At 39.8% G+C, this 26,045-nt stretch overlaps 1 protein-coding gene across 1 annotated transcript in view; it reads left to right on the top strand.

The window, feature by feature from the left end:
- MYO3A (myosin IIIA) overlaps nt 1–26,045 on the top strand; it is a 250,823-nt gene that overhangs the window by 202,612 nt on the left and 22,166 nt on the right. The window contains exons 30-31 of the mRNA XM_066384881.1: nt 3,465–4,368; nt 6,431–6,575. Of these exons, the coding sequence (XP_066240978.1) occupies nt 3,465–4,368; nt 6,431–6,575 (1,049 nt within the window). The remainder of the gene's footprint in view (nt 1–3,464; nt 4,369–6,430; nt 6,576–26,045) is intronic.

Below are 26,045 nucleotides of genomic sequence, written 5' to 3'. Positions count from 1 at the left end.
ATAAAAAATTGTGAGATATTTGAAGTAATTTTATATACATATCCATTTTGAAAGGGTCCCCCATCTAGTTACCATATTTTTCACTCCATAAGATGCACCTGACCATAAGACACACCAAGAGTTTTAAGGAGGAAAATAAGAAAAAAAATATTCTGAACCAAATGGTGTGTTAAAATATTTAACTAAATACCATATTTTTCGTTCTATAAGATGCACAGGCATTTTCCCCTCCACTTTTGGGGGAATAAAAGTGCGTCTTATGAAGCGAAAAATACAGTATATAACATGTTCATCACCTCACATCATTTTCTGGTTTTTTCTCTAGTGAGTGAGAACACTTAAGTTCTACTGTCTTAGCAAAATTTAACTATACACTACAACATTATTCACTGTAATGAGCATGTCTGACGTTAGATCCCTAGAACTTACTCATATGATAGCGGAAAGTCTGTATCCGTTCGCTGGCCTCTCCTGCTTCCCCCGCCCCACTCTGGCAACCACTTTTCTAGTCTCTGTTCCTATAAGTTTGACTTTTTCCTTTTTTTTTTTTAGATTCACAAATAAGTGATACCATACAGTATTTGTTTTTCTTTGGTTTTTATTTCACTTAGCATAATTCCCCAAAGGTCCATCCATGTTGTCAAAATGGCAGGATTTCCTTTTTTCTTGTGGCTGCACAATACCCCATTGTGTACATATGTCATTTATCTATTATGGCTACTTAGGTTATTTATATATCTTGTCTATTGTGAATAATATTTCAGTAAACATGGGAGTGCAGATATCTCTTCAATGGTTTCATTTTCTTTGGATAAATACTGAGAAGTAGTATTACTGGATAATGTGGTTATTCTGTTTTTAATTTTTTGAGTAACCTCTATACTGTTTCCCATAGTAGCTGTACCTATTTCTATTCCCTCCAATGGTGCATAGGGTTTCCTTTGCTCCACATCTTCACCAAAACTTATCTCTTGTCTGTTTCTTGGTAGCTGTTCTAGCAGGTGTGAGGTGGTATCTCATTTTGTTGTTTTTTTAACATTATTTAGAAAATTAAATTTAGTGGGGTGACACTGATCAATAAGAGCACATAGGTTTCAGGTGAACATCTCTATAGCATTTGAACTGTTGATTGTGTTGTGTGCCCATCACCCAAAGTCAAATCATTTCCCATCACCATATATTTGTCCCTCCTCACACCCCACCTCTCTTCCCCTCATAACCACTTCACTTTTACCTATGTCCATGAGCTTCACTTTTTTCTCAAAATATTTTTTATTAATTTTAAGAGACAGAGAAAGGGAGAGAGACAGACAGAAACATCGACCTGTTTCTGTGTTCCCTGACTGAAGATGGAACCCACAAGCTTTGTATAAGGGACAGTACTCCAACCAACAGAGCTATCCAGACAGGGCTGAGTCTCATCTTTATGTCCCACCTATGTGTGAAATCAAACAGTCCTTAGTTTTTTCTGATTTACTTATTTCACTCAGTATAATGTTCTCAAGATCCTACTGTGTTATTGTAATCATTGTGGTTTTGATTTGCATTTCCTTGAAGAGTATTAATGAAGTTGAGTACCTTTTAATATATCTGTTGGCCATTTATATGTCTTCTTTGGGGAAAAAAAAGTGTATTCAGGTCTTTGGACATGTTTTAATTAGGTTGTTTTGCTACTGAGTTGTAATGAGTTCTTTATATATTTTGGGTACCACCCCCAATTATATATATGATTTGAAAGTACCTTTCCAATTTGGCAAATTGCCTTTCCATTTTGTTGATGGTTTCCTTTGCTGTGCAGAAGCTTTTTCGTTTGATGTAGTTCCACTATTTCATTTTAGCTTCTGTTGCTGTGCTTTTGGTGTCAAATCCAAATAAGCATTGCCTGTTTTCTTCTAGGAGTTTTATGGTTTCAGACCTTACATTCAACTCTTTAATCCATTTTTTTTTACAGAGACAGAGAGAGAGAGTCAGAGAGAGGGATAGATAGGGACAGACAGACAGGAACAGAGAGAGATGAGAAGCCTCAACCATTAGTTTTTCATTGCGACACCTTAGTTCACTGATTGCTTTCTCATATGTGCCTTGACCGTGGGGCTACAGCAGACCGAGTGACCCCTTGCTCGAGCCAGTGACCTTGGGCTCAAGCTGGTGAGCTTTGCTCAAACCAGATGAGCCTGCACTCAAGCTGGCGACCTCAGGGTCTCGAACTTGGGTCCTCCACATCCGACCCTCTATCTACTGTGCCACTGCCTAGTCAGGCTTTAATCCATTTTTGAAGAGACATTCTAATCCCATCATATTATATATTCTTGGCTTCTTTGTCATAAATTGATTGACCATAAATGCATTTATTTATTTCTAGGCTCTCTATTTTGTTCCATTGATGTATGTATTTATGTTTATGCCAATACCATACTGTCCTGATTGTGATAGCTTTGTAAGATAGTTTGCTCATCTTTTCTTATTTATTGTATTTTGCTTATATTTAGTATAAGCATTCTCTGGGAGGGGTATTAGCGTAGCCAGTGATCAAAATGAAGGGGTTCTTTGTTCCTTCGATAGTTCTCTGATCGCTGACAGAATAACAGAGATTTAGTTGGCCCTCCTGTACAAGCCTGAGGATGCCACAGTGGGTTTTGGAAGTGAACTTGAGAAAATAGAGTGCTAATAGTTTTTTCCAAGTTTGACATATTAAAAAATAATAATAATAATATAAAGCAACCCTTCTTTACAAATAGATCCGAAAGACCAAAACTCTCTCATGCTTCTTTGGGACAAGATTAAAAAAAATTTAGCAAAACCTCCCAAATATTACATTGGGGTGTCAGGTTATGACTGTGTGACTCTCCCTTAACGTTATTCTTATGGCCAAATTGATCTTGTGAGGGTGTTGCCCTCACTGGGGAAAAAGAAGAGTTGTGGAGATATTATCTTCAGTTAAGGGGAAATGAATTTGGAAGGATATTAGTAAAGAGATAAGTGTGAAATTTTGGCCAGCATATTATATAATTATGAATTGTAGCAGGGACATTGCTTTTCCTTTAAGTTTTTAAGGTATTTCTTGTGATCAGCAGATTTAGAGCTTATTAAAATTCAGTACATCAATCTAGTGAACATTCCCTGCTTACTGGTCTCACATCTAGATGTATTTTTCACATCTCCTCACTGCAGGACATACCTGAACTAATTAAAATTCTCAGATTTTGATACCACTCTCATAAAGTGAAAATATGCTAGGATATTTCTCAAAGTTTACATTGCTTTTGTCATTATTTGCATAGCCATTACAGTTGTTGCTCGAGAGAACATTTTAGAAACCACTTAATTAATATGACTTGATCAGTTTTTATTTTAAGGGGTTTATTTGTCCTTTTTGCTCTTCTTCCATATTATGTAGCTATAGCCCAAAGAGGTAATAGCTCGAAATTAGTACCATATATTCAAATGCAATGTGTTCTCCACAGGGAAGCCTTTATGAGGAAACAGACTGAAAATGCAGCCTTTGCTAATGGAAGAGTTAGTCCGGCTCCTAATAACAAAGGGAGCATACCTATAGTGAAGACTTCTACATTCAGAGTGGAAGGAGAAGCCACCAGCGCTGTCAAAAGTAACAACAGAGGACATCAAACTCGGAAAAAACTTAACAATATGTATGGGGAAGAGGCTAAGCAAGAACTGTGTCTAGTGGGGGAGCCTTGGACAGAAGAAAGCCCCAAACAGAAGTACATGAAAGACCCAGAAGAGAACAGTAAAATAAACAAAGAGGAGAAGGAGGACGTGGTGATCCAGAATTACTATCAGAGCTACATAGAGGAAAGGAGTTTCAATGACTCGAAAGCAGTGTGTCTGGAAAGGAAGGCCACGTCGGAAAGGCCGAGCTGCCCAGGATTTTGGATCTCAGATAATGAAACTAAGCAGCCTTTCTTTAAAAGAACTTTGCAACCTAGTCTTAGCCAAAGGCCTGTTTGTCAAAATGCAGACAGCAAGGAAAAAGGAAAAAAGACATCTGTGGTCACCCAGAATGCATCCACATGCAGCCCACAGAGAAGCCACTTGAGGCTCGGGATGGCCCAAGAGGGTCAAGCTGAACCATCAGCACTAGCCCAGGATGCAGAAGATAGAGCCGCAGTGTTCATTCAGAGCAAGTACCGGGGCTACAAGAGGAGGCAGCAGTTACGGAAAGACAGGAGGTCTTCTTTTAAATGTCAAAAGATTGTTCCAATAACAGAAGTAGCAAAAAGTACTCATAATTTGTATTCCTATTCCACAAAACATGAGGAATCCTACAATATCAAGATGAGGAATGATAAAGACTCAAAAGCAATTTCAGAAAAAGAAGCATGTGACTTGGCAATATTTTCAAAACAGGTATGTAAATAGAGTTATTTACTGATGCAAATCTCCAGGAAAGGCACAATAACTGAATTAAATGCATATTTATTAATAATTGATATATTGTTTCATCTGTCTATATGAGACAGCAAACCCTTTTAATAAAATGTCTCAAGGGTTGTGCTAGCTAAATTGCCATAAATTTTATAACAATTTGTTGTGATAGAATGGTATAAAATATAATAGAAATCTTACGTAGTAAGGAGACTAGTCATTGGTTTATATAGCTTAAAAATATTGGCATTTGCAAGTTTCTGTGTATCTGAGATCTGTCATTATAGTTTTTATTTAAAAAAACAAAAAAAAAGGTCTTCTAAATTATTTTAAAGACTGTGCTTTTTTGGCCCAGATTTTGAGACAACTTCATCAGGTATTGAAATTAGATGGTTATTATACTGAGGCTACACATGCAATGAGGCTGAAGGTCTACATGTCACATCCTGACAATGAGGAACCACCAAGAAAAGCTCCCTCTTGGAGAGTATGCCATGCAGTTAGCGGGCATGCCTCAGCTGTTTCTAGAAGGAAGCTGTTGACATTAGAGCCTGTTGTGAATGCACACGGCACTCTGAAATACTAGTGATCTGAAGAGGTCACAGGGACTGGCCCCTGTAAAGTCCATTTCCAGCTCCTGCTCCCTCTAGGTGTTCAACCTTAAGAAAGCCACTGTATTTTTTTTTTTTTTTGTAAAGTGAAGGATTTTATCTAGATGACCTCTCAAATGCATATTATAAGTTAATATGAACTACCCGGGTAGTCACTAGCGAATGAAATCATAGAATAGGTATCATAATGGTTAATTCAAAGAAGGATCAGCTAATTCTCCTGAACCTCTAAACCAGGGGTAGTCAACCTTTTTATAGCTACTGCTCACTCTTGTATCTCTGTTAGTAGTAAAATTTTCTAACTGTCCACCGGTTCCACAGTAATGGTGATTTATAAAGTAGGGAAGTAACTTTACTTTATAAAATTTATAAAGCAGAGTTACAGCAAGTTAAAGCATATAATAATAATTACTTACCAAGTACTTTATGTCGGATTTTCGCTAAGTTTGGCAGAATAAATCTTTATGAAACAACTTACTATAGTTAAATATATCTTTTTATCTATACTTTGGTTGCTCCACTACCTCCCACCATGAAAGCTGGAACTCCCACTAGTGGGCGGTAGGGACCAGGTTGACTACCACTGCTCTAAACTCTGCCTTTTTGTCTGATGGTGGCCGAGCCCATGAGACAGCACAGTAACTGCCCTCAGACACCTGGAGTGTTAGAGGTGCTGCCCAAACATCTAGCCATTAGTAGAGGTATGCCATTGATTAATTTACCTACCCTCCTCCTGTTCTATTTTTAAGCAGGCCTTCTTTCCCTTGATGCACAAAGTCCAAGGCCAGGGTCAGAACCATGAACAGCTATGTGACTGACACAGTGAGGAGATGTAGAATGACCAAGTCATCTACCTAGAGCAGGCTGATAATGGGGGCTGCTTCAGTGCTCCACAGCGACAGTGCTAGAGGCAAAAAAGCAGGATTCCCATTTCAAACTAGCAGGACAGCCATGTAAACAGAAGAGACAGAGGAGAAGGGCCTGGTGGAAGGAGAGGGGCCAGGAGAGGGTAACCCTGAGTCAGGCTGAGGATACTGGAAAGGAAAGGGGAGGGAAAGAGGGAGGTTTGTGAGTCAGCAGAGGGGTTCCTCCAGCTAGAGGAACAAAGGCAATCACAATAGACCGGTAAGGACAGAAACCCAGAAAGAAACTCAGGAAGCCCAGGAAGAAGTTGATCGGGATAGAATGCTTCCTGTAGCATGACCTGATTGACAGTTTTTGATGGAAAATGTGAATGAGGCAGGTAGCCCAGGGTATGGGCCATTGTCAGGTGAGGTCTTTATCAGCACTTGTATAGGCTCAGGTGGGTCCTGAAGAAGAAGTTCATGGGAGTCCCAGGGGCCGCTGATCAGGAATTCATTAGACCCTAGTATACCTGTGAGCACTCTGAATTCTATTTCTTGATTTAATCTGACACATGACCTTCTTTTTAGATATCAAAGTTATCTGAAGAATATTTTATTCTGCAGAAAAAACTGAATGAAATGATTTTGTCACAGCAACTGAAGCCTCTTTATCTGGGTGGTTATCCTCATAAGCCAATTAATAGACGAGTTTCTTCTCAGCAGTACCTCTCAGGTAAAACCAGGGGTTGGAACTCCCTGCAGGGAAGGCAGTGCCAACACCAGACCCCCTTCCCTTGACTTGCTTCTTAGTTTCCCACACTTGTTCTGTGGTAGACCTGAGGTCATGGTGTTCGAACTGTCTTGGGGAGAGCCCTCTTTGCATTCCATGTCTTATAAGCACATGCATGCTTTTTCAGAATGTTCCATGTACTAGCTCTGCCTTCATTCTCCTCCTCCTTCTAGTCTTTTCTTTTCCCTTTCTATACACTTTAACTAGAACTTGGCATATGACACCAGAGGGAATAAAAAGGGATGGCATTGGGGAGACCAGGGCAAGGTACAGGTTTGGTAAGAGAGAGCCAACAGGTAAAACACAGTATCCCTGTTGTCAGTGTCTGCCACTACAAACCCAGATGCACTATTAACTTTTCCTCTAATCAACCTAAATCACACTCTGCCCCCATTCTATGAAACTGGCAGGACATTCAGCCTCAGTAATTATCAGGCCAACTTCTCCCCAAGGATGTGCAAAGGCCTCGAGCCTTATACACCCGCCAGGGTGAGCATCAGGTTGAGCAAGTGATGACTAGTCATTGTCCACACAGTTCCTGTTGGGACACCAGTCTCCTAGCCGCCTTATGAGCCCTTCAAGGAGAGAGGCTCTACTGCTCCCATATCTCACGAGGTGCCGGGAAACTGGTGAGTCCGGAGCGCCCCTGATCCACACGTGGTGTAGATAGCCATCCTCTCCGCAGCCTTGCCACCTTCCCCAGGGCAGCCACTGCCGCTCTGCCGACCTTTCCCTACCTCTCGCGGAGAACTGCGTTCCTTTTCCCACTCCCACTCCCGCACTTTCTCAGAGGCCCTCCGCGCCCCGCCCACCCCGTCCAGGACACCTGGCACCACCTCTGCGATGAGTGTGGCTGTTGCCAAAGACAGGAAGAGCTGCTAACCTCGTGCAGCTTCTGCAAAATCCCTTAGGCAAGAAATACTAAGATGAGCCTGGCTGTTTGCCTGATATGGGAGGAAGGGAAATTATCTCAGTGTTTCAATTGGTTATCTTGCCACATCATTGTTGAGAAATGTGAAACCTTTAAAAAAAAAAAAAAAAAAAGCTTGCCCTTAAAGTGGGTTTTCAGCCCGGCTGCTCTTCGGCCCTGGTCCAGAACCTCTTCCTTTAAAGAAGCAGTTTGACAACTCAGAGCCAGAGGTCCGAGGCTGGACTGCCACCAATGACCCCTGCCCAGATGGGAGCAGAGGGATAGGCAGGGGCTCCAGCTTCCCTCTTGGCTGTGCCCTTGGCAGCCCTGCTGAGTGTGAGTGGTGAGGGGCTGGTCAGCCCGGAAACGAGGGCAGCTAGGCGGTGCAGGCCCGTCAGCAGTGCAGCCCAGGCCTCCGGGGAAGGGGAGGGGGGGGAGGGGCCTGCAGCTCCCTAGGGAGGGAGTGGAGGCTACTGACGGTTTGCTATGACGTACACTTTTTGACCATCTCAGGGACTTGTGTGTGTGCTTAATAAAAGTTGTATATATTTAAAGTGTACGATATGATGATGTGCCATATATTTACAGGGAGAGAGATTACTACAGTCAAGCTGATTAACTTTTCTTCCCTCATAATTACTGTGTGTGTGTGTGTGTGTGTGTGTGTGTGTGAGAGAGAGAGAGAGAGAGAGAGAGAGAGAGAGAGAGAGAGAGAGAGAGGGAGAGAGGAACATCTGAATCCTATTCTGAGCACATTTCCAGGGTGCAGTACAGGACTGCTCACTGTGGTCAGCATGTTAACCTTCGATCTCCGGACTGCTTCATCCTCTCTCACTGAAGCTGCGTCCCCTTCGACCAACATCTCATCTTCCCCGTAATCACTATTCTAGTCTGCTTCTGTGTATTTGATTTTTTTAGATGCTATGTACAAATAAGATCATGACATTTTTTTCTGTCTGTGGCTACCTTATTTCACTTAGCATAATGTCTTCCAGATTCATCTTATCACAATGACAGGATTTCCTTCTTTCCCATGGCTGAATATTTTAGTGTGTGTGTGTTTACAAACATTTTTATCCATTCATCTGTTGACAGACACTTAGGTTATTTCCATGTTTTGTCTACTGTGAATAATGCAGCAGTGAATATGGGAGCACAGACACCTCTTTGAGGTCCCGATTTCCTTTCCTTAAGATATATACCCAGAAGAGGGACTGCTGGATCAGTCATTCTATTTTTAGTTTCTTGAGGAACCTCAAAGTGTTTTTCATGGTGGCAGCCTCAATTTACCTTCCTACCAACAGTGCACTAGGGTTCCCTTTTCTCTACAACCTACCAGCATTCTTTTCTCATCTTTTTGATAATAGAACCTAACAGATGTGAAATGATTCATTGTGATTTTGATAACAGTTCTAAAGATTAGTGATATGGTGTACCATTTTGTATGTTTGCCATTGTATGTTTTCCTTGGAAAAATTTCAAATCAGGTCATTTGCCAAATTTGTAATCAAGTTCCTTGTTTGCTATTGAATTGTATGAGTTTCTTATATATTTCAGATATTAACCCTTTACCTAGTATATGGCTTATGAATATTTTCTTCCATTCTTTTTTTTTTTTTTTTTTTTTTTTTTTGTATTTTTGTATTTTTCTGAAGTTGGAAACAGGGAGGCAGTCAGACAGACTCCCACATGCGACCAACCGGGATCCACCTGGCACGCCCACCAGGGGGCGATGCTCTGCCCATCTGGGGCGTCGCTCTGTTGCAACCACAGCCATTCTAGCGCCTGAGGCAGAAGCCACAGAGCCATCCTCAGCGCCCGGGCCAAGTTTTGCTCCAAGGGAGGCTTGGCTGCGGGAGGGGAAGAGAGAGACAGAGAGGAAGGAGAAGGGGAGGGTTGGAGAAGTAGATGGGCGCTTCTCCTGTGTGCCCTGGCCGGGAATCGAACCCGGGACTCCTGCACGCCAGGTCGACGCTCTACCACTGAGCCAACCGGCCAGGGCCTTTTCTCCCATTCTTTCAGTTGCCTTTTTATGTTTTGATAGTTTTGTCTAGTATGCAGATGCTGTTTAGTTTGATTTAGTCCTCCTTGCTGATTTTTGCTTTTATTGCCTGAACTTTTGAGTCGTATCCAAAAAAATCATTGCCAATTTTTCCCTGTTTTCTTTTAGGGATTTTATGGTTTTAGGTCTATGTTAAGTTTTTAATTCATTTTGAGTTAATTATTTGTATGATGTAATATAAGAGTCCAATTTCATTCTTTTGCATGTGAATATCTAGTTTTTCTAGCACCATTTATTGAAGAAATGATCCCTTCCCCATTGTGTACATGGTGCTCTTATCAGAAGTTAGTCAACCATACATGCTCTGCATAGGTTTATTTCTGAGTTCTCTGTTCTGTTCCATTGGTCTATGTGTTTATTTTTATGTCAGTACCATACTGTTTTGAATACTATAGCTTTATAATATAGCTTCAAATCAGGAAGTAGGATGCCTGCAGCTTTGTCCTTTTTTCTCAAGATTGCTTTGTCAGGGACTTTGAATAGGCCTAATTGTAGCAGAATTTTCTAGAAAGTCAAATTAGTTCACTTTTTTCTTCATTGTGTCAATATTTTTGGTGGACCTAAAAAGACTAGCAGAACCAGTTTTTAAGTTATCTGGAGAGAATTATAATTCAGTGACTTTTTAAACTCTTCTGGTGTAGAGAGGGAACTTTTTATTCTGTGCATGTGTAGAATAATTGTGTATTCTACAAACTTTTTTGAGGCTAAGTTGGCAAACTTCTGGATATTTTGTGCCCCCAAGAGTAGCAGAGGAACTGCCTGAGTGAGGACCTAAAGTGGCCCGAAGGCCCAGGGGGATCTGGGTGGACCTGACAACCCACAACCAAGGAGTGAGGAGGGACATTGGGAGACGTAGCTGATGCAGTACTGTCCTTCATGGCTATGTCTACCTCCCCAGGAAAATTTTCATTTGGGGATCCAAAATCAAGCTCATTTACAGATACCTTTGTTAAAAGAATGAGCCTAAGAAGGACCTGAAATTTTAGTAATATCATTCCTCTCAAAATCTATAGGCATTCTCAAATAACTGCTGCACCCAACTCTGTTGTAAGAACTCGGTAAGCCTTAGCTAGATTATGTAGAGTGTCCTGGAAAAGCTTCTTATGTACTCTAAATAAAGCCCTAGAAAACATGTATAATAAATGAGGATAATTAAGTTTTGCAAATTTTAACAAGCTGTAACCTTATTTTATAAGGTTTCTCTTTCTGTGAAACATGTTTAAAAGTGCAAAAGTGCCAAAAGTAAAATAATACGCAAATGAAAACCAAGGAGCTAATTATGAAATTTAAAAGTAAAATGAGTGCATGAACAGCCTATATTATATCTTTGTTTTGATAATAATTGCTATAAACTGAAACTGATACAAGGCTAACTGCACTGCATGTTTGTTGAGATAAATATATAAATAGGCTATATTTAACTAGAACATGGTCATTTGAGTATAGATCCTAATAAATGCGTTGTATTCATAAGTATACAATGACATTGCATTATCTGCCCCTGAAGGGCATGCAGAGTTTCGGGGATGTTTTCTACTTACTTATGGTACACCTGGTGATTTGGGTTGACAATTGTGAAGAGAAGAAAAAGGTTAATTGTAGGATAAATAAACCCTGGCAACAGAAAAACATGTTCTCCTTGTCTCTTGTTACAAAGAAGCTATAACTATTCAACAAGCAGCCATTTTTAAATGGGCTGCAAGGTTAACAAATAAGGATGCTATTATAATTCCAGGCTTTGTTTACATAATATCATCAGTAAATTCAAGATGAGATCAGCAGTCCTTTGCCATACATACATACAGTAGATACAATGAAAATGCTTTTATGTTGCTTTCAGCATGAATGTCAGGAAAAATAGCAATTTTTAAAATCATGCAATAACCCTAGTATTTTTGGTCATTAGAGTGCAGATTTAATCCACTCTATTTTTAGGTATCCTATCAAGTTACCATCGTAATGCTAGCACCTAGGAATGTGTTTTACAAACTGTCCAAGAAGGTATCTCCATGTGTATCAATCTATAAACATACTTAGGTTTATATGAAATCCAGGAAGCTCAAATAATGTTGGGTTATATATTTTATATGAATATTATTTCATTAAGAGTAGAAAAGAAAGAAATTACAGAAGTTATATTGCTTCCCACCCAATATAACTCTGGTGAACACTTATCTTCCTAAGTTTATTTGCTATTCCTCATTGTTCATAAGTAGTAATACTAATTCCCCAAACCTCTTAAAAACAACAACCTGTAGTATCCAGAAAGAAATGATTTTATGTATGAATGTAAAATTCAGTGAGAATCATTTACTTCTAGTATTTTATACTAAATGCTAATTATATAAAATAGTTTGCTTTATGTGACTTAACACTCTGAAGTATGGATTTCTGATAAGTTCACACTGAATTAGTTTAGACAGAAGATTTGACCTAGAAGCCTTAGATGGAAAGAGCTAAATTTTTTGCATCTAAATTATTGTTCCTCATTTCATACTTGGTATTTACTTTAAACTACAGAGGACACAGAGCTAACATGGAAACAGAGAAGTCACCAACAATGTACTCCCCCCAATCTTCCCATTAATTTTTTATTATAATGCATAAAAAAGACCAATAATATCAGCAGCACTAGAAACTGAGTTTTTTCTTTAAATGTTTTGATACCATTTTACTTACCTACATAAGATCAATTCAAAGAGAAATAAAACATGTTTAATAAAATAGAGTATTCAACAAGGTAAATTCATATATAATTCATAATTTCATATCACATATAGGAAATGCCTTCTTTTTAAATCCTAGTATGTGTGTGTGTATTTTTTTTTTTCAGTGAAAGGAGGGAAGATAGTGAGACAGATTCCCACATGCACTCCAACTGGGATCCACCTGGCAAACTTTGTCTAGGGCCAATGGTCAAATCAACTGAGCTATTTTTAGCACCTGAGCCTGATGCACTCAGACCAACCAAGCTATCCTGGCCTGGGGGCCAATACTCAAACCAGTCAAACCATTGGCTGCAGGAGGGAAAGAGGGTGAGAAGGGGAAGAAGAAGGGGGAGAAGCAGATGGTCACTTCTCCTGTTTGCCCTGACCAGGGAATCGAACCCAGGACACCCATATACCAGGATGACACTCTATCCACTAAGCCAGCCAGCCAGGGCTCCTGGTATATTTCTTTGTTCTTATAATTAGACATATTGAACTAGTCCACAAATTTCCAAAAAATTATAATTGTACCAGGTTACATTTTCTGACCACAAACCAATTAAGATAGACATGAAAAATAAATCTGCATATTAAAATTTAATAACGTAATCTGAATTGAAGGAGTTATAATTAGAGTTATGAATTATTTCAATATAATAAAAATGAGCATAACCACATACAGGGGGTCCTCAGGTTACAACAGTTTCATTCCTACAACAGTGACATAACCTGAATTTCGGTGTAAAATGAAACACACCCTAGCCGAGTCACTTACCTATCCTAACACAGTTGTAAAATCATAATCTAGAACATAAAGACACAATTAAGCCACAGAAAAAGGAAAAGGACGTAAATATACTGTACCGTACACTGTACTATAGTAACAGAAAAATGACAAAAAATGAGTGTAAAAAAATTTCTTACCTTTATTCCTGTGGTTGGCTTGCACACTGGAAGGGGCATTGAAGGGTGGGAGAGTGACCTATTGGGAGAAGAAAGCTGGGGAGGCAGGAGAACCTGCAGAAGGTGCTGGAAATACTGGGTCAGGGGAATCAGGATTGCCTAAGGAACACACAGGAGAATGCTAGAGATGATTCTACCTGCACTACAGGTGTTTCATTCGAGAAGCTGCTGATGTAGAGGGTATAGGATCTGTTGCAGGCCCCTCTATCTTCTTAGAGAATTGTTCCAGGCTAGTCTGGAAGGTTGATGACTTCTTCTCTTCCAAAATCTGCCTATAGCATTGCAAGGCATCCACAACAGCTCTGTAGACCTTACTGAGTCTGTCATCGCTGGGGTCCTCAGCCTGAAATTTTGCCAACCCATCTTCTACCACAGGAAAGCCTTCTACCAGACCCTTGGTAGTAAATCTTTTGAGTTCTGGAATTTTTGTCTCTTCCTCTTTGATCAGCTGCTTCTCCAGCTGAATGAGGTCCTCAGCAGACAGCTCCTCTCAATGGGAATGAGCATCGTAAACTCCAAATGTCATATGTTGAGACTGTTGTAACCTGAGGACCCCCTGTATAGTAAAAGACAAAGAAGGACACTACTAATTATAAAGGGATCATAGGCAGTAAAATCTGACATTCCTCACAGAAATATTTTTTCTAATTTATCTCCTTGGGCAAGGGAAATAAAAAAACAAACAAATTGGACTTCATCAAACTAAAAAGGTTTTCCACAGCAAAGGAAACCATCAACAAAATGAAAAGACAACTCACTTAATGGGAGAACACATTTGCCAATGATATGCTTGATAAAGGGTGAAATCCAAAATCTATAAAAATTTATACCATTCAACATCAATAAAACAAACAATCCAATTAAAAAATAGAAATACAACCTGAATAGACACTTCTCCAAAAAGGACATTCAGATGGTCAATAAACATTTGAAAAGATACTCAATGTTACTAATCATCAGAGAAATGCAAATTAAAACCACAATGAGATATTACCTCACACCTGTCAGAATGATCACTAATAAATCATCAATACATCAACAAACAACAAGTGTTGGTGTGAATGTGGAGAAAAGGGAACCCTTGTACACTCTTGGTGGAAACTACAGATTTGGTAAAGCCAATGTGGAAAACAGCATGGAGTTATCTCAAAAATTAAAAATGAAACTGCTTTATGAACTAGTGATTCCACTTTTAGGAATTTATCCTAAGAAATCCAAAACACTGATTCAAAAAGACATCTGCACCCCTGTGTTCATTGAGGCACTGTTTACAATTTTCAAGATTTGGAAGTAGCCCAAGTGCCCATCAGGAGATGAATGGATAAAAAAGCTGTGGTACATTTACACAGTGGAATACTATTGAGTCTTGAAAAAGAAGGACATCTTACCTTTTGTGACAGTGTGAATGGACCTGGACAGTGATTGTGCTAAGTGAAATAAGCCAGTCAGAGAAAGACAGATACCATATGATCTCACTAATATGTGGAATCTAATGAACACAATAAACAAACAAACAAAATAGAAACTGCTCATGGATACAGAAAACAGATTGAAAGCTGTCAGAGAAGAGAGCTTTAGAAGTCTGAGTGTAGTAGGTAAAAGGATTAACAACAAAAAATAAGCATAGACAACAGAATGGTGGTGTGACAGTAGAGTGGGGATAAGTGGTGATGGAAGGAGACTTGGCTTTGGGTGGTGAACACACAATTCAATATGCAGATGGCATATTATAGAATTGTATACCTGAAACCTGTCTAATTTGCTTAGCCAATATCACCACAATAAATTCAAGAAAAGTTAAAGAAAAAGACATATGCCAAAGATCTAAATGAAGCTAAGATAATGTTCTTTGAAAATAAAACAACAAAAAATTTATGACTATTTTAAAAAGAAGGTACAAAAAATTAGAAAAAGGACAAGATCGTAACAGCTATAATTGATAACACTAAAATCTTGGCATGCTATAAATGTAATCTGTTTTACAAAAACAATTTTGGACTGACAAAAATTTTCTATTATAAATTAGTCAAGGTGACATGATGTCTGTCAAAAAAAAGTCCAAGAACTCAGTGTTTGCATAGATGCAAACAACAGTGTGGTGATAGCCAGAGGGAATGGAGAGTGAGGGCTCAGTGGAGGTGGACAAGAGGATTGGAAATGAGAGTAGAAAAAGACTTTGCTTGGGGCAATGAGCACATAATGAAGTGCGCTAATGATGTTTTGTTGAGTTGTACACTTGAAATGTAAATGATTGTGTGAAACAGTGACACCCCAATAAATTTAATTTTTAAAAAGTACAATTGAAAAAACAAAAACTCAACCTAACTGGTAGTGGCACAGTGAATAGAGCATCAACCTGTGACACAGAGGTCCCAGGTTCAAAACCCCAAGGTTTGCTTGAGCATGGACTCATCCAGCTTGGGTGCAGGCTCACCAGCTTGAGCACCAGGTTGCTGGCTTGAACATGGAATCATACATATGAACCCGTGGTCACTGGCTTGAGCTCAAAGGCCACTGGCTTGAAGCCAAATGTCACTGGCTTGAAGCCCAAGGTCACTGGCTTAAGCAAGAGGTCACTGGCTCATCTGGAACCCCCTGGTCAAGGTACATATGAAAAGCAATCAGTAAACAACTAAAGTGCCACAACTACAAGTTGATGCTTCTCATCTCTCTCTTTCTTTCTCTCTCTTTCTCTTGGAAAAACAAACAAAACATCCTCAGTGTTTTTGGCAATTGCATTCAAAGTTCATGAAACAGATAATTCCCACATTATATAACCTGAGAAAAAGTATAGGTTACATATTTTATGACAGTCGTGTACCCTTAAACCAAAGTCTAACAAATAAATTTTATTTTAGAAAAAAACAGGGGCGTAGAGAAGACAGAGGAACGAAGAAAACATGGGCAAAGGTGGAAGGCAGGAGGGGGCAAGGAAAGAAAGCTAGGGATCAATCTCAGAAATTCAGAGGTAGAACTCCTAAGAACAACACTGGATAACTGTACATTCAGAGACTCTCCAAATAACACATTAATGTGACATAATATCAAAGGGTCAAAAGAAAAAAGTCACTTTGATAAATGCTGAAACAATTTTGAATAAAACTCAACTACCAGTCCTGATGAGAAACAAAATTCTTACTAAATTAGAAATAGAAGGAGATTCTTTAGCAATATGAAAAGTATTTCTTAAACATCAGAACTAACTTTTAAACACTGGATACAGTTCCTTTCAGGAGGCAATATTAAGGTAAGGATGCTAACAATGCTAGTTTTTTATATTTGGGGAAATTTCTAGCTGACACAATAAGACAGAAAATAGAAATTTCTAAAATTTCTAACTATTGGAAAGGAGAAGGAAGATAGGATTGTAAAAGTATTCATATACAACATGAATTTTGACCCTAAAGATACAAAGAATGAGCCAAAATAATGACTGGTACTAGCAATAGACTTCAGCAAGGATATATAGGTACACAGATGTTCTTTCCATTCATTATAAAAATTTATAATGGATAAAGAGCTCATTGGAAATAACAGCAAAAAAAAAAAAATTAATACACTGAAATAAAGCCAGCAAGAAAACGATAAAGAGACAAACGGGATGGATAATGGAATGATATTACATTGTGTGTATGAATTGGAAGATAAGATATTGTAAGCATGACTATTCTAAAATTAATTTAATTTCTAAGTTTAAAAATATTGCACTCAATCTCTATGAAATTTTTCTTAGAACTTAAGAAAATGTCCCTAAAGATTATTTGTCAATTTTAGAAAAAAATAATAATTGTAAGTGAGGATTTTTCTTAATAAATACTAGAATGAATAATATAAAGCTATAATAATTAAAAACCACATGTCTGTTATAAAAATCAGCCACAGATTATTGGAACAAAATAGCCCCAAAATGGACTCTGAAAACCTGTCTAGTATTTCTGAAAAACTAAAAGGTACACTGCAAACCATTTTAAAAAAACAAACAGATATATAATGCTTAAAACTTTTCTTATATGGGGAGAAGACACAAAAGTCCTACTTTATGCTAACTACTAAAATATTTCACAGATATATTAATGATTTAAATGTAAGAAATAAACCAAAAGAAACCAGATGATATGAACTGAGTATTTCACACTCTCTTCTTTGGAAAGGACAAAGCCTAAGAAGCAACAAAAGAATTACAAAGCAAAATTGTGATAGAGTTGGACATCAAACTTCACAATCAAATCTTCTAGAAATTAGAAAGCATCATTAAAAGTTAAAGGGCTAGCCTGACCCTGTGGTGGCACAGTGGATAAAGTGTCAACCTGGAACACTGAGGTCACCGTCTCGAAGCCCGCGGCTTGTCTGGTCAAGGCATATACGGGAGTGATGCTTCCTGCTACTCCCCCCTTCTCTCCTCTCTCACTCTCTTTCTCTCTCTCTCTCTCCTCTCTAAAATTAATAAATAAAAATTGTTTTAAAAAGTTAAAGGGCTAAAGACAAACTGGATAAAATACTTAAAACAAATAGAAAAAAGGTTAATATACATAATGTAGAAAGACCTCTTACAAATCATTAGAAAACATTAACACTCCCCAGTGGAAAAATGGGAACAAGAATGGATTTATAAAAAAAAGAAAATGCAAATAGTAAATAAGCATATATATGAACTAAAAAATACAATAAAAATACATTACTGTTTTTTACTTATCAAGATGTCAAGGAAGAAAAAATTTTAACAGTGGTTAAAATTAGAATATGCTAATTTAATTATTCTCAAACAGTAATGGTGAGACATTAAAAGGTGAACATTTTGAAGTCATCTGACAATATGTAAAATTAAAAAACAACAACATTGCAATAGATTATATTGTCCTTGGCCAGTTTGCTCAGTGGTAGAGCATTGGCCTGGTGTGTGGATGTCCCAGGTTCAATCTCCAGCCAGGGCACACAGGAGAAGCAACCATCTGCTTCTCTACCCCTCCCCCTCCCACCTCTCTCACTCTCTCTCTCTCTCTCTCTCTCTCTCTCTCTCTCTCTCTCCCCCCCCCCCCCTGCAGCCATGGCTCAATTAGTTTGAGCGCATCGACCCTGGGGTGCTGAAGATGTCTCCATGAAGCTCCATCTCAGGCACTAAAATAACTTGATTGAGAGCATGGCCCAAGATGGGCAGAGCATCAGCCCCAGATGGGGGTTGCCAGGTCAATCACAGTCAGGGCACGTGCGGGAGTGTCTGTCTCCAGTTCTCTCACTTGGAAAAGAAAAAATAGATTATATCATTGACCCAGTGAAACCACTTATGATAACATAGCCTAAGGAAATAATCAGAGCTGAAAAATAAAAATTTATATACATGGCAAAATATAAAATAAGACAATAAGGAAGTGATTAATAAGTAATAATACATTCATAGGTAGAATATTAACAGCCCTTAAATTCATTTTTCAAAGAATAACCTTGGCAAACTGCTAGCTAACCCAACTACAGGATAAAATATGGCAGACTTGGGATTGGAACACAGTAAATAAATCAGCTTAATCTTTCCTCATGCGAGGTGGCTCATTAACAAGAACATCTGTGTAGAGAGCTCTAGAAATCCCCATAACTGGTTGAATAAGAAGAAAGTGCTCACTCACCAACACAGCAGACGTCCTCCACCCTCGCATCTGTATAAAATTAATAATCTGAATACTGTCACTGCCACCTGGAACTGAGCTTGCACAGCCATGTGCGACAGACCAGAGTGTTGTCTCCAGACATGTCACCTTTGGTGCCAGGCTGTCTTGAGCCACTAAAAGCTTGCTTGGTACCTCCTCTGGCCATGCGTGTGATCAGACATGCTCTAATATGGGTTAACAGCTTGTTGTAAAGGCCAGTATATTTTATTTTACCTTGAGAGGAACTGCCTATCTTTGTGTTATAAAGCATGAGCATGGGGCAAGAAAAATCTAAATGTTTTTGGTTTAAAATCAGGCAATGTTCTTCTAGCCTGTGTTTTTCAAAGGCCAATGTGAGAAAATGACCATGAAATAGTCAATAAATAATTTTCTAAAATTTGGCTCTTTGGGAAAAATTAACATTAGGCTTTCACCTCAGGCTATACATGCAATTATTATTTCAGAGAGATTAAGCTCAGTATGATCTTGAAAATAACCAAGAGGTTATTAGGGGACCTTAAATACCACCCTGAGTTTCCTCATCCTTCAAGCAAGGAAGGATGTATTTTGTCGTTTGACTGTATGCATGACCCCACAGATGGACATACACAGTTTGCGTGCCCATGGGTCAGCATGACAGCTCACTGTCCCCAGCAAAGATGGTACTGTCAGGACCCTGTTGCCCTCACTGTGATTCTCACAGGCCTCTGCTAGGCACTCTCCTCTGATAACAATGCACATGAACACAAGATAGCAGGGTGAGGGTGTGACCTAACCCGGGGACTGGGAAAAACAAACTAGCCTTTGAGGACTGTAATCTATGACCTCAGCCCAATGGAGAAGACACAATGTATGTAGCGATCATGTCCAAGACACCACCCCACACACAGAGCTGCTTTATTCTCCCCTGTTCCTCCTGTGATGTAAGTAGAACACACATGAGTGACAGGCTGGGGTAAGCACCTTATCTAAGTCTGATAATGTAATTAAAAAACTAAATGCTCCATTTTCAAGATTCTGGGTATTAGTGCAACATACCTAAATCAGAAAATGACAAAAGCTTACAGCCCATGCCCTACAGGATGGGTACGGTGGAAGCCGGGTCTAAGAAATTGCTGTTCCTGGTTGGAAGGGAAAACAGGGAATCGCTTGACAAGTTCTGAATGGGGTGGGGGCTGGTAGCTGCCTGTTGAGAAGGTCAGAGGGAGCCAGTGAGTCAGACCCACTGAACAGTAAGGTAAACACTCGAAACAGTAAGGACACTCAAAGGACCCTTACAAAACCTCAGGCAGAGTCAAAGGAACACAGACTACAGAGTAAAGTTAGTAGTCAAATCCAAGGCAACCATGACCGCCAGGAGCTCAGAGCATGAGGAGCAATGCCCACACATGCTCAGAGCCTGTATCCCGTTCCTTTGAGAGTGGCTCACCTGGCTGAAGAGCAGAGGTGAAAGGCAGCTGCTCCTGAAAGGCAGGTTGCAGCCGTGACTAGGGTGAGCCCTTCCTTGGACACACAGCAATGATCATCCCTCCCTTCTAAGATTCCCTGTAGGTCACTGCCTTGCTTAAAGTTCACAGACTGTCAGGGGTAAATGGAAATTTATAAAAACTAAAAGACTAGACTTAGGAAGTACTGTTTACTGGGCTTTGCAAAGGAGGCATCAGGCTAGCTTCTAGTGTGGGCAACACAACTCACTCTTTAGTGAGGGAGCTGGTAGAAAATCACTTTCAACACCAGCATTCTGAGAAGACAAGATGGTGATGGAGTAGGCAGACGTACCAACTTCCACCTCCCAGAACCAAAATGGATTACAAACTAATTTTAAGAACCATCATCTGGAAAAACCAACTTTGGACTAAACTAGAGGACTCGCCAAGCAAGGAACACTGAAGAAGCCACACCGAGACTGGTAGGAAAAGCGGAAACGTGGAGAGGGCTGCCCAGCCCCCTGGAATGACAGCAGCCCAGAGAGACTCGCATGGTGAGAAATGAGTTTAGCAGAGAGGGGAGGGTCCTGAGTCCCAGGAACAAAGCCCCAGCCTGCAGCCCCAATGCCTAGAGGAGGCGTAAGGACAATATTTAGCTAGAAACAAGACAGGATACTGTTTGTGAGAAAGAGACTGATTTCTCAGACCCAGGATTCTTCTTAAAGGGACCGCACAGAACACCTCTCTCACAACCACTCACCCGGGGCTCCAGGGGACAGTGAGAGAGGAGAGGACCAGATCTAGGAGGCATAGGGAGAAACATTTTGAGAGACAGCCACCCTAACCCCTGGGACGAATCATTCCCCAAATCTAAACTGAATATTTCCCCTGGGAACAGCAATACCAGCAAAAGGAAGCAGGACACCAGCCAAACAAGCTCTCCCGTGGCACTCAGAGCAGAGTCACTTAGAAGGAGGGAGCTTTCGGGGCTACAGTAGTGAGTCTTAGGGTCTGAGCTGCAGTGCCCCCACCCACATGGCTGAGGGCTCACCCAAGGGCAGGCAGCGGCGGGATGCGGAAACAGGGTTCTGTTGGCAAGGGCGGAAGCCAGCTGGCCACCACTGAGGCCCAGGTGTGAGCTCAGTCTTGCCCAGCTGGGGAGGAGGTGATGTGCAAAAGTGGTCAAGCCCAGCTGCAGACCGCCTGCAATCCAGCCTGCAGGGGAAGGGCGGGAACACCAGAAGGGGTGGAGACAGGCCCTTGAGCAAGAGTGCAGGAGCACAGCCTCGCCTCGCCCATGGAACCAAGGCTTGTGACCTGACTTGGGAGCCGGCTCCTCCCGTGGGGTTGGAGCCAAAAGCCCAGAACAGGCAGAGCCCCACTACACAGCGTGGGCATGCAGTCCCACCCGGCCTGTGGAGCCAAGGCTTGCAGCAGTCCCATGAGCAGGCTCCTCCTGCAGGGGCAAGGCGAAATCCCGGAATCAGGTGGAGACCTGCAGATGAGCAAAGGTGCTCACCCCTGCCCTCAGGGCCAAGCATAACACCACCCACAGGGGCGGGGTGAAGGCCGAAGCCACCGAGGCTTGTATACTCGAGCACGTGATCACAGCCACTCTCATGAAGGAGAGGCAGAAACCACAGCAACAGCCCCAGTGGGCTAGCACCGGCAACGCCCATACCCGAATGCCCTAGGCAGCAACAGCAGAGGGAGTGATGGGCCTGCAGACAGACCACACCTAGGGAACACAGAGGCCACACCCAGTGGACTCCAGTGGCCAAACCTTCTTTTACACAGACAAAATGAGAAGTCAAAGAAATGCAACACAAATGAATCAAGAGAAATCCCCAGGATAGGACCCACATGAGGCAGATAAAACCAAATTACCAGATGCAGAGTTTAAAATAACGATTGCTAGCATGCTCAAAGATATTAGAACAACAATAGATGGTCATTACAAACACCTAAATAAAGAGATAGCAAATATAAAAAAAGGACATTGAAATGATAAAAAAGAGTCAGAAATGACAAATACAATATCAGAAATCAAGAACACAATGGAAGGAATAAAAAGCAGGATGGATGAAGCTGAGAATCAAATCAGCGAATTAGAGGACAAGATAAATGAAGGCATGGAAGCTGAGCAGAAAAAAGAAAAGAGACTCAAAAAGTCTGAGGAAACTCTAAGAGAGCTCTGTGACAACATGAAGAGAAATAACATCCGCATCATAGGGGTTCTTGAAGAAGAAGAGAAAGAACAAGGGATAGTAACTTTGTTCAAACATATCATAGCTGAAAACTTCCCTCAATTAAGGCAGGAAAACCTCTCACAAGTTCAAGAAGCACAGAGAACTCCATTAAAGAGAAACCCAAAGAGATCTACACCAAGACACATAATAATTAAAATACCAAAGCTAAGTGATAAAAAGAAAATATTAAAAGCTGCTAGAGAAAAAAAAGATTATCACCTACAAAGAAGCTCCCATAAGGATGACTTCAAACTTCTCAACAGAAACACTTGAGGCCAGAAGGGAATAGCAAGAAATATTCAAAGTAATGCACAACAAGAACCTACAACCAAGACTACTTTATCCAGCAAGGCTATCGTTTAAAATTGAAGGAGAAATAAAAAACTTTCCAGACAAAAAAAACTCAAGGAATGCACTACAACCAAACCAATGCTGCAAGAAATGCTAAGGGGCCTGTTGTAAGCAGATCAAAGGAGAAAAAGAATATAGCAAAATGGCAATAAACAACTACATATCAATAATAACCTTAAATGTAAATGGATTAAATGGTCCAATCAAAAGACATAGAGTAGCTGCATGAATAAGAAAACAGGACCCATACATATGCTATTTATAAGAGACACACCTTAAAACAAAAGATGCACAGAGAATGAAGGTAAAAGGATGGAAAAAAATATTTCACGCAAATGGAAATGAAAAAAAAGCTGGGGTAGTAATACTTATATCAGATAAAATGGACTTTAAAACAAAGGCTATAGTAAGAGATAAAGAAGGTCACTACATAATAATAAAGGGAGCAATCCAACAGGAAGATATAACCATTATAAATATCTATGCACCTAAATATATAAAGCAGACTTTTTTTTTTTTTTGGTATTTTTCTGAAGCTGGAAACGGGGAGGCAGTCAGACAGACTCCCACATGCGCCCGACCGGAATCCACCCGGCACGCCCACTAGGGGGCGATGCTCTGCCCATCCAGGGCGTCGCTCTGTCGCGACCAGAGCCACTCTAGTGCCGGGGCAGAGGCCATGGAGCCATCCCCAGCGCCCAGGCCATCTTTTGCTCCAATGGAGCCTCGACTGCGGGAGGGAAAGAGAGAGACAGAGAGGAGGGAGAGGGGGAGGGGTGGAGAAGCAGATAGGCCCCTCTCTTGTGTGCCCTGGCCGGGAATCGCACCCGGGACATGCGCACGCCAGGCCAATGCTATACCACTGAGCCAACCGGCCAGTGCTAAAGCAGACTTTGATGGATTTAAAGGGTGAGATTAACAGCAATACTATAATAGTAGGGGATTTCAATACCCCACTAACATCACTAGATAGAGCCTCAAGAAAGAAAATTAACAAATAAACAGCAGACTTAAAGGACATACTAGATCAACTCAATTTAATAGATATCTTCAGAACCTTTAACCCTAAAGCAGCAGAATATACATTCTTTTCAAGTGCTCATGGTACATTCTCTAGGATAGACCATATGTTAGGGCACAAAAGTGGTCTCAACAAATTTAAAAAGATTGAAATTATATCAAGCACTTTCTCTTATCACAATGGCATGAAACTAGAAATCAACCACAACAGAAAAACTGAAAAATACTCAAACACTTGGAAACTAAATAGCATGTTATTAAATAATGAATGAGTTAACAATGAGATCAAAGAAGAAATTTAAAAATTCTTAGAAACAAACTATAACAAGCTTACACCAACTCAAAATTTATGGGACAATTCAAGAGGAAGGAAGACTTACAAGCTCCTTTTATGAGGCGAGTATAATTTTGATTCCAAAACCAGGCAAAAACAACAAAAAGAAAGAAAATTATAGGCCAATATCCCTGATCAATTTAGATGCTAAAATTCTCAACAAAATATTAGCAAACCGGATCCAGCAATATATGAAAAAAATTATACACCATGATCAAGTGGGATTTATTCTTGGGAGGCAAGGCTGGTACAATATTCGCAAATCAGTCAATGTGATTCATCACAAACAAAAAGAAGGAGAAAAACCACATGATAATTTCAATAGATGCAGAAAAAGCATTTGACAAAATCCAGCACCCATTCATTATCAAAATTCTCAGCCAAGTGGGAATACAGGGAACATACCTCAACATGATAAAGGCCATCTATGACAAACCCACAGCCAACATCATATACTCAATGGGCAAAAATTAAAAGCAATTCCCTTAAGATCAGGAACAAGGCAGGGGTGCCCCCTTTCACCACTCTTATTCAACATAGTTCTGGAAGTCCTAGCCACAGCAATCAGAAAAAAGAAATAAAAGGCATCCAAATTGGAAAAGAGGAAGTAAAACTGTCATTATTTGCAGATGATATGATATTGTATATAGAAAACCCTAAAATCTCAGTCAAAAAACTACTGGACCTGATAAATGAATTCAGCAAGGTGACAGGATATAAAATTTATACTAAAAAATCAGAGGCATTTTTATACACTAACAATGAACTGTCGGAAAGAGAAATTAAGGAAGCAATCCCCTTTACCATTGCAGCCAAAAAAATAAAGTACCTAGGAATAAATTTAACCAGGGAGATTAAAGACTTGTACTCGGAAAATTATAAAACATTGATAAAAGAAATCAGGAGAGATACAAACAAATGGAAGCATATACCGTGCTCATGGTTAGGAAGAATAAACATCATTAAAATGTCTATACCCAAAGCAATTTATAAATTCAATGCAATACCAATTAAAATACCAATGACTTACTTCAAAGATATAGAACACATATTCCAAAAATTTATATGGAACCAAAAGAGAACACAAATAGCCTCAGCAATCTTGAAAAGAAAGAATAAAGTGGGAGGTATCACACTTCCAGATATCAAGCTATAAGGCCATTGTACTCAAAACAGCCTAGTACTGGCATAAAAACAGGCATATAGATCAATGTAACATAACTGAGAACCCAGAAATAAACCCACACTTTTATGGACAACTGATATTTGACAAAGGAGGTAAGAGCATACATTGGAGTAAAGACAGCTTCTTCAACAAATGGTGTTGGGAAAATTGGACAGCTACCTGCAAAAAAATGAAACTAGAACACCAACTTACACCAGTCACAAAAATAAACTCAAAATGGATAAAAGACTTAAATGTAAGTTGTGAAACCATAAGCATCTTGGAAGAAAACATAGGAAGTAAACTCTCCAACATCTCTCGCGGCAATATATTTGCTGGTTTATCTCCACAGGCAAGTGAAATCAATGACAGGATAAACAAATGGGACTATATCCAACTAAAAAGCTTTTGCACAGCTAAAGACAATAAGAACAGAATAAAAAGACATACTACACAATGGGAGAATATATTTGACAATACGTCTGATAAGGGGTTAATAACCAAAATTTATAAAGAACTTGTAAAACTCAATACCAAGAAGACAAACAATCCAATCAAAAAATGGGCGAAAGAAATGAATAGACA

This window comes from Saccopteryx leptura, chromosome 5 (genome assembly GCF_036850995.1).
Source record: "Saccopteryx leptura isolate mSacLep1 chromosome 5, mSacLep1_pri_phased_curated, whole genome shotgun sequence".
Taxonomy (NCBI): domain Eukaryota; kingdom Metazoa; phylum Chordata; class Mammalia; order Chiroptera; family Emballonuridae; genus Saccopteryx; species Saccopteryx leptura.
The sequence above is the reverse complement of the archived record's forward strand: the minus strand, read 5'-3'. Positions and strand labels throughout refer to the sequence as shown.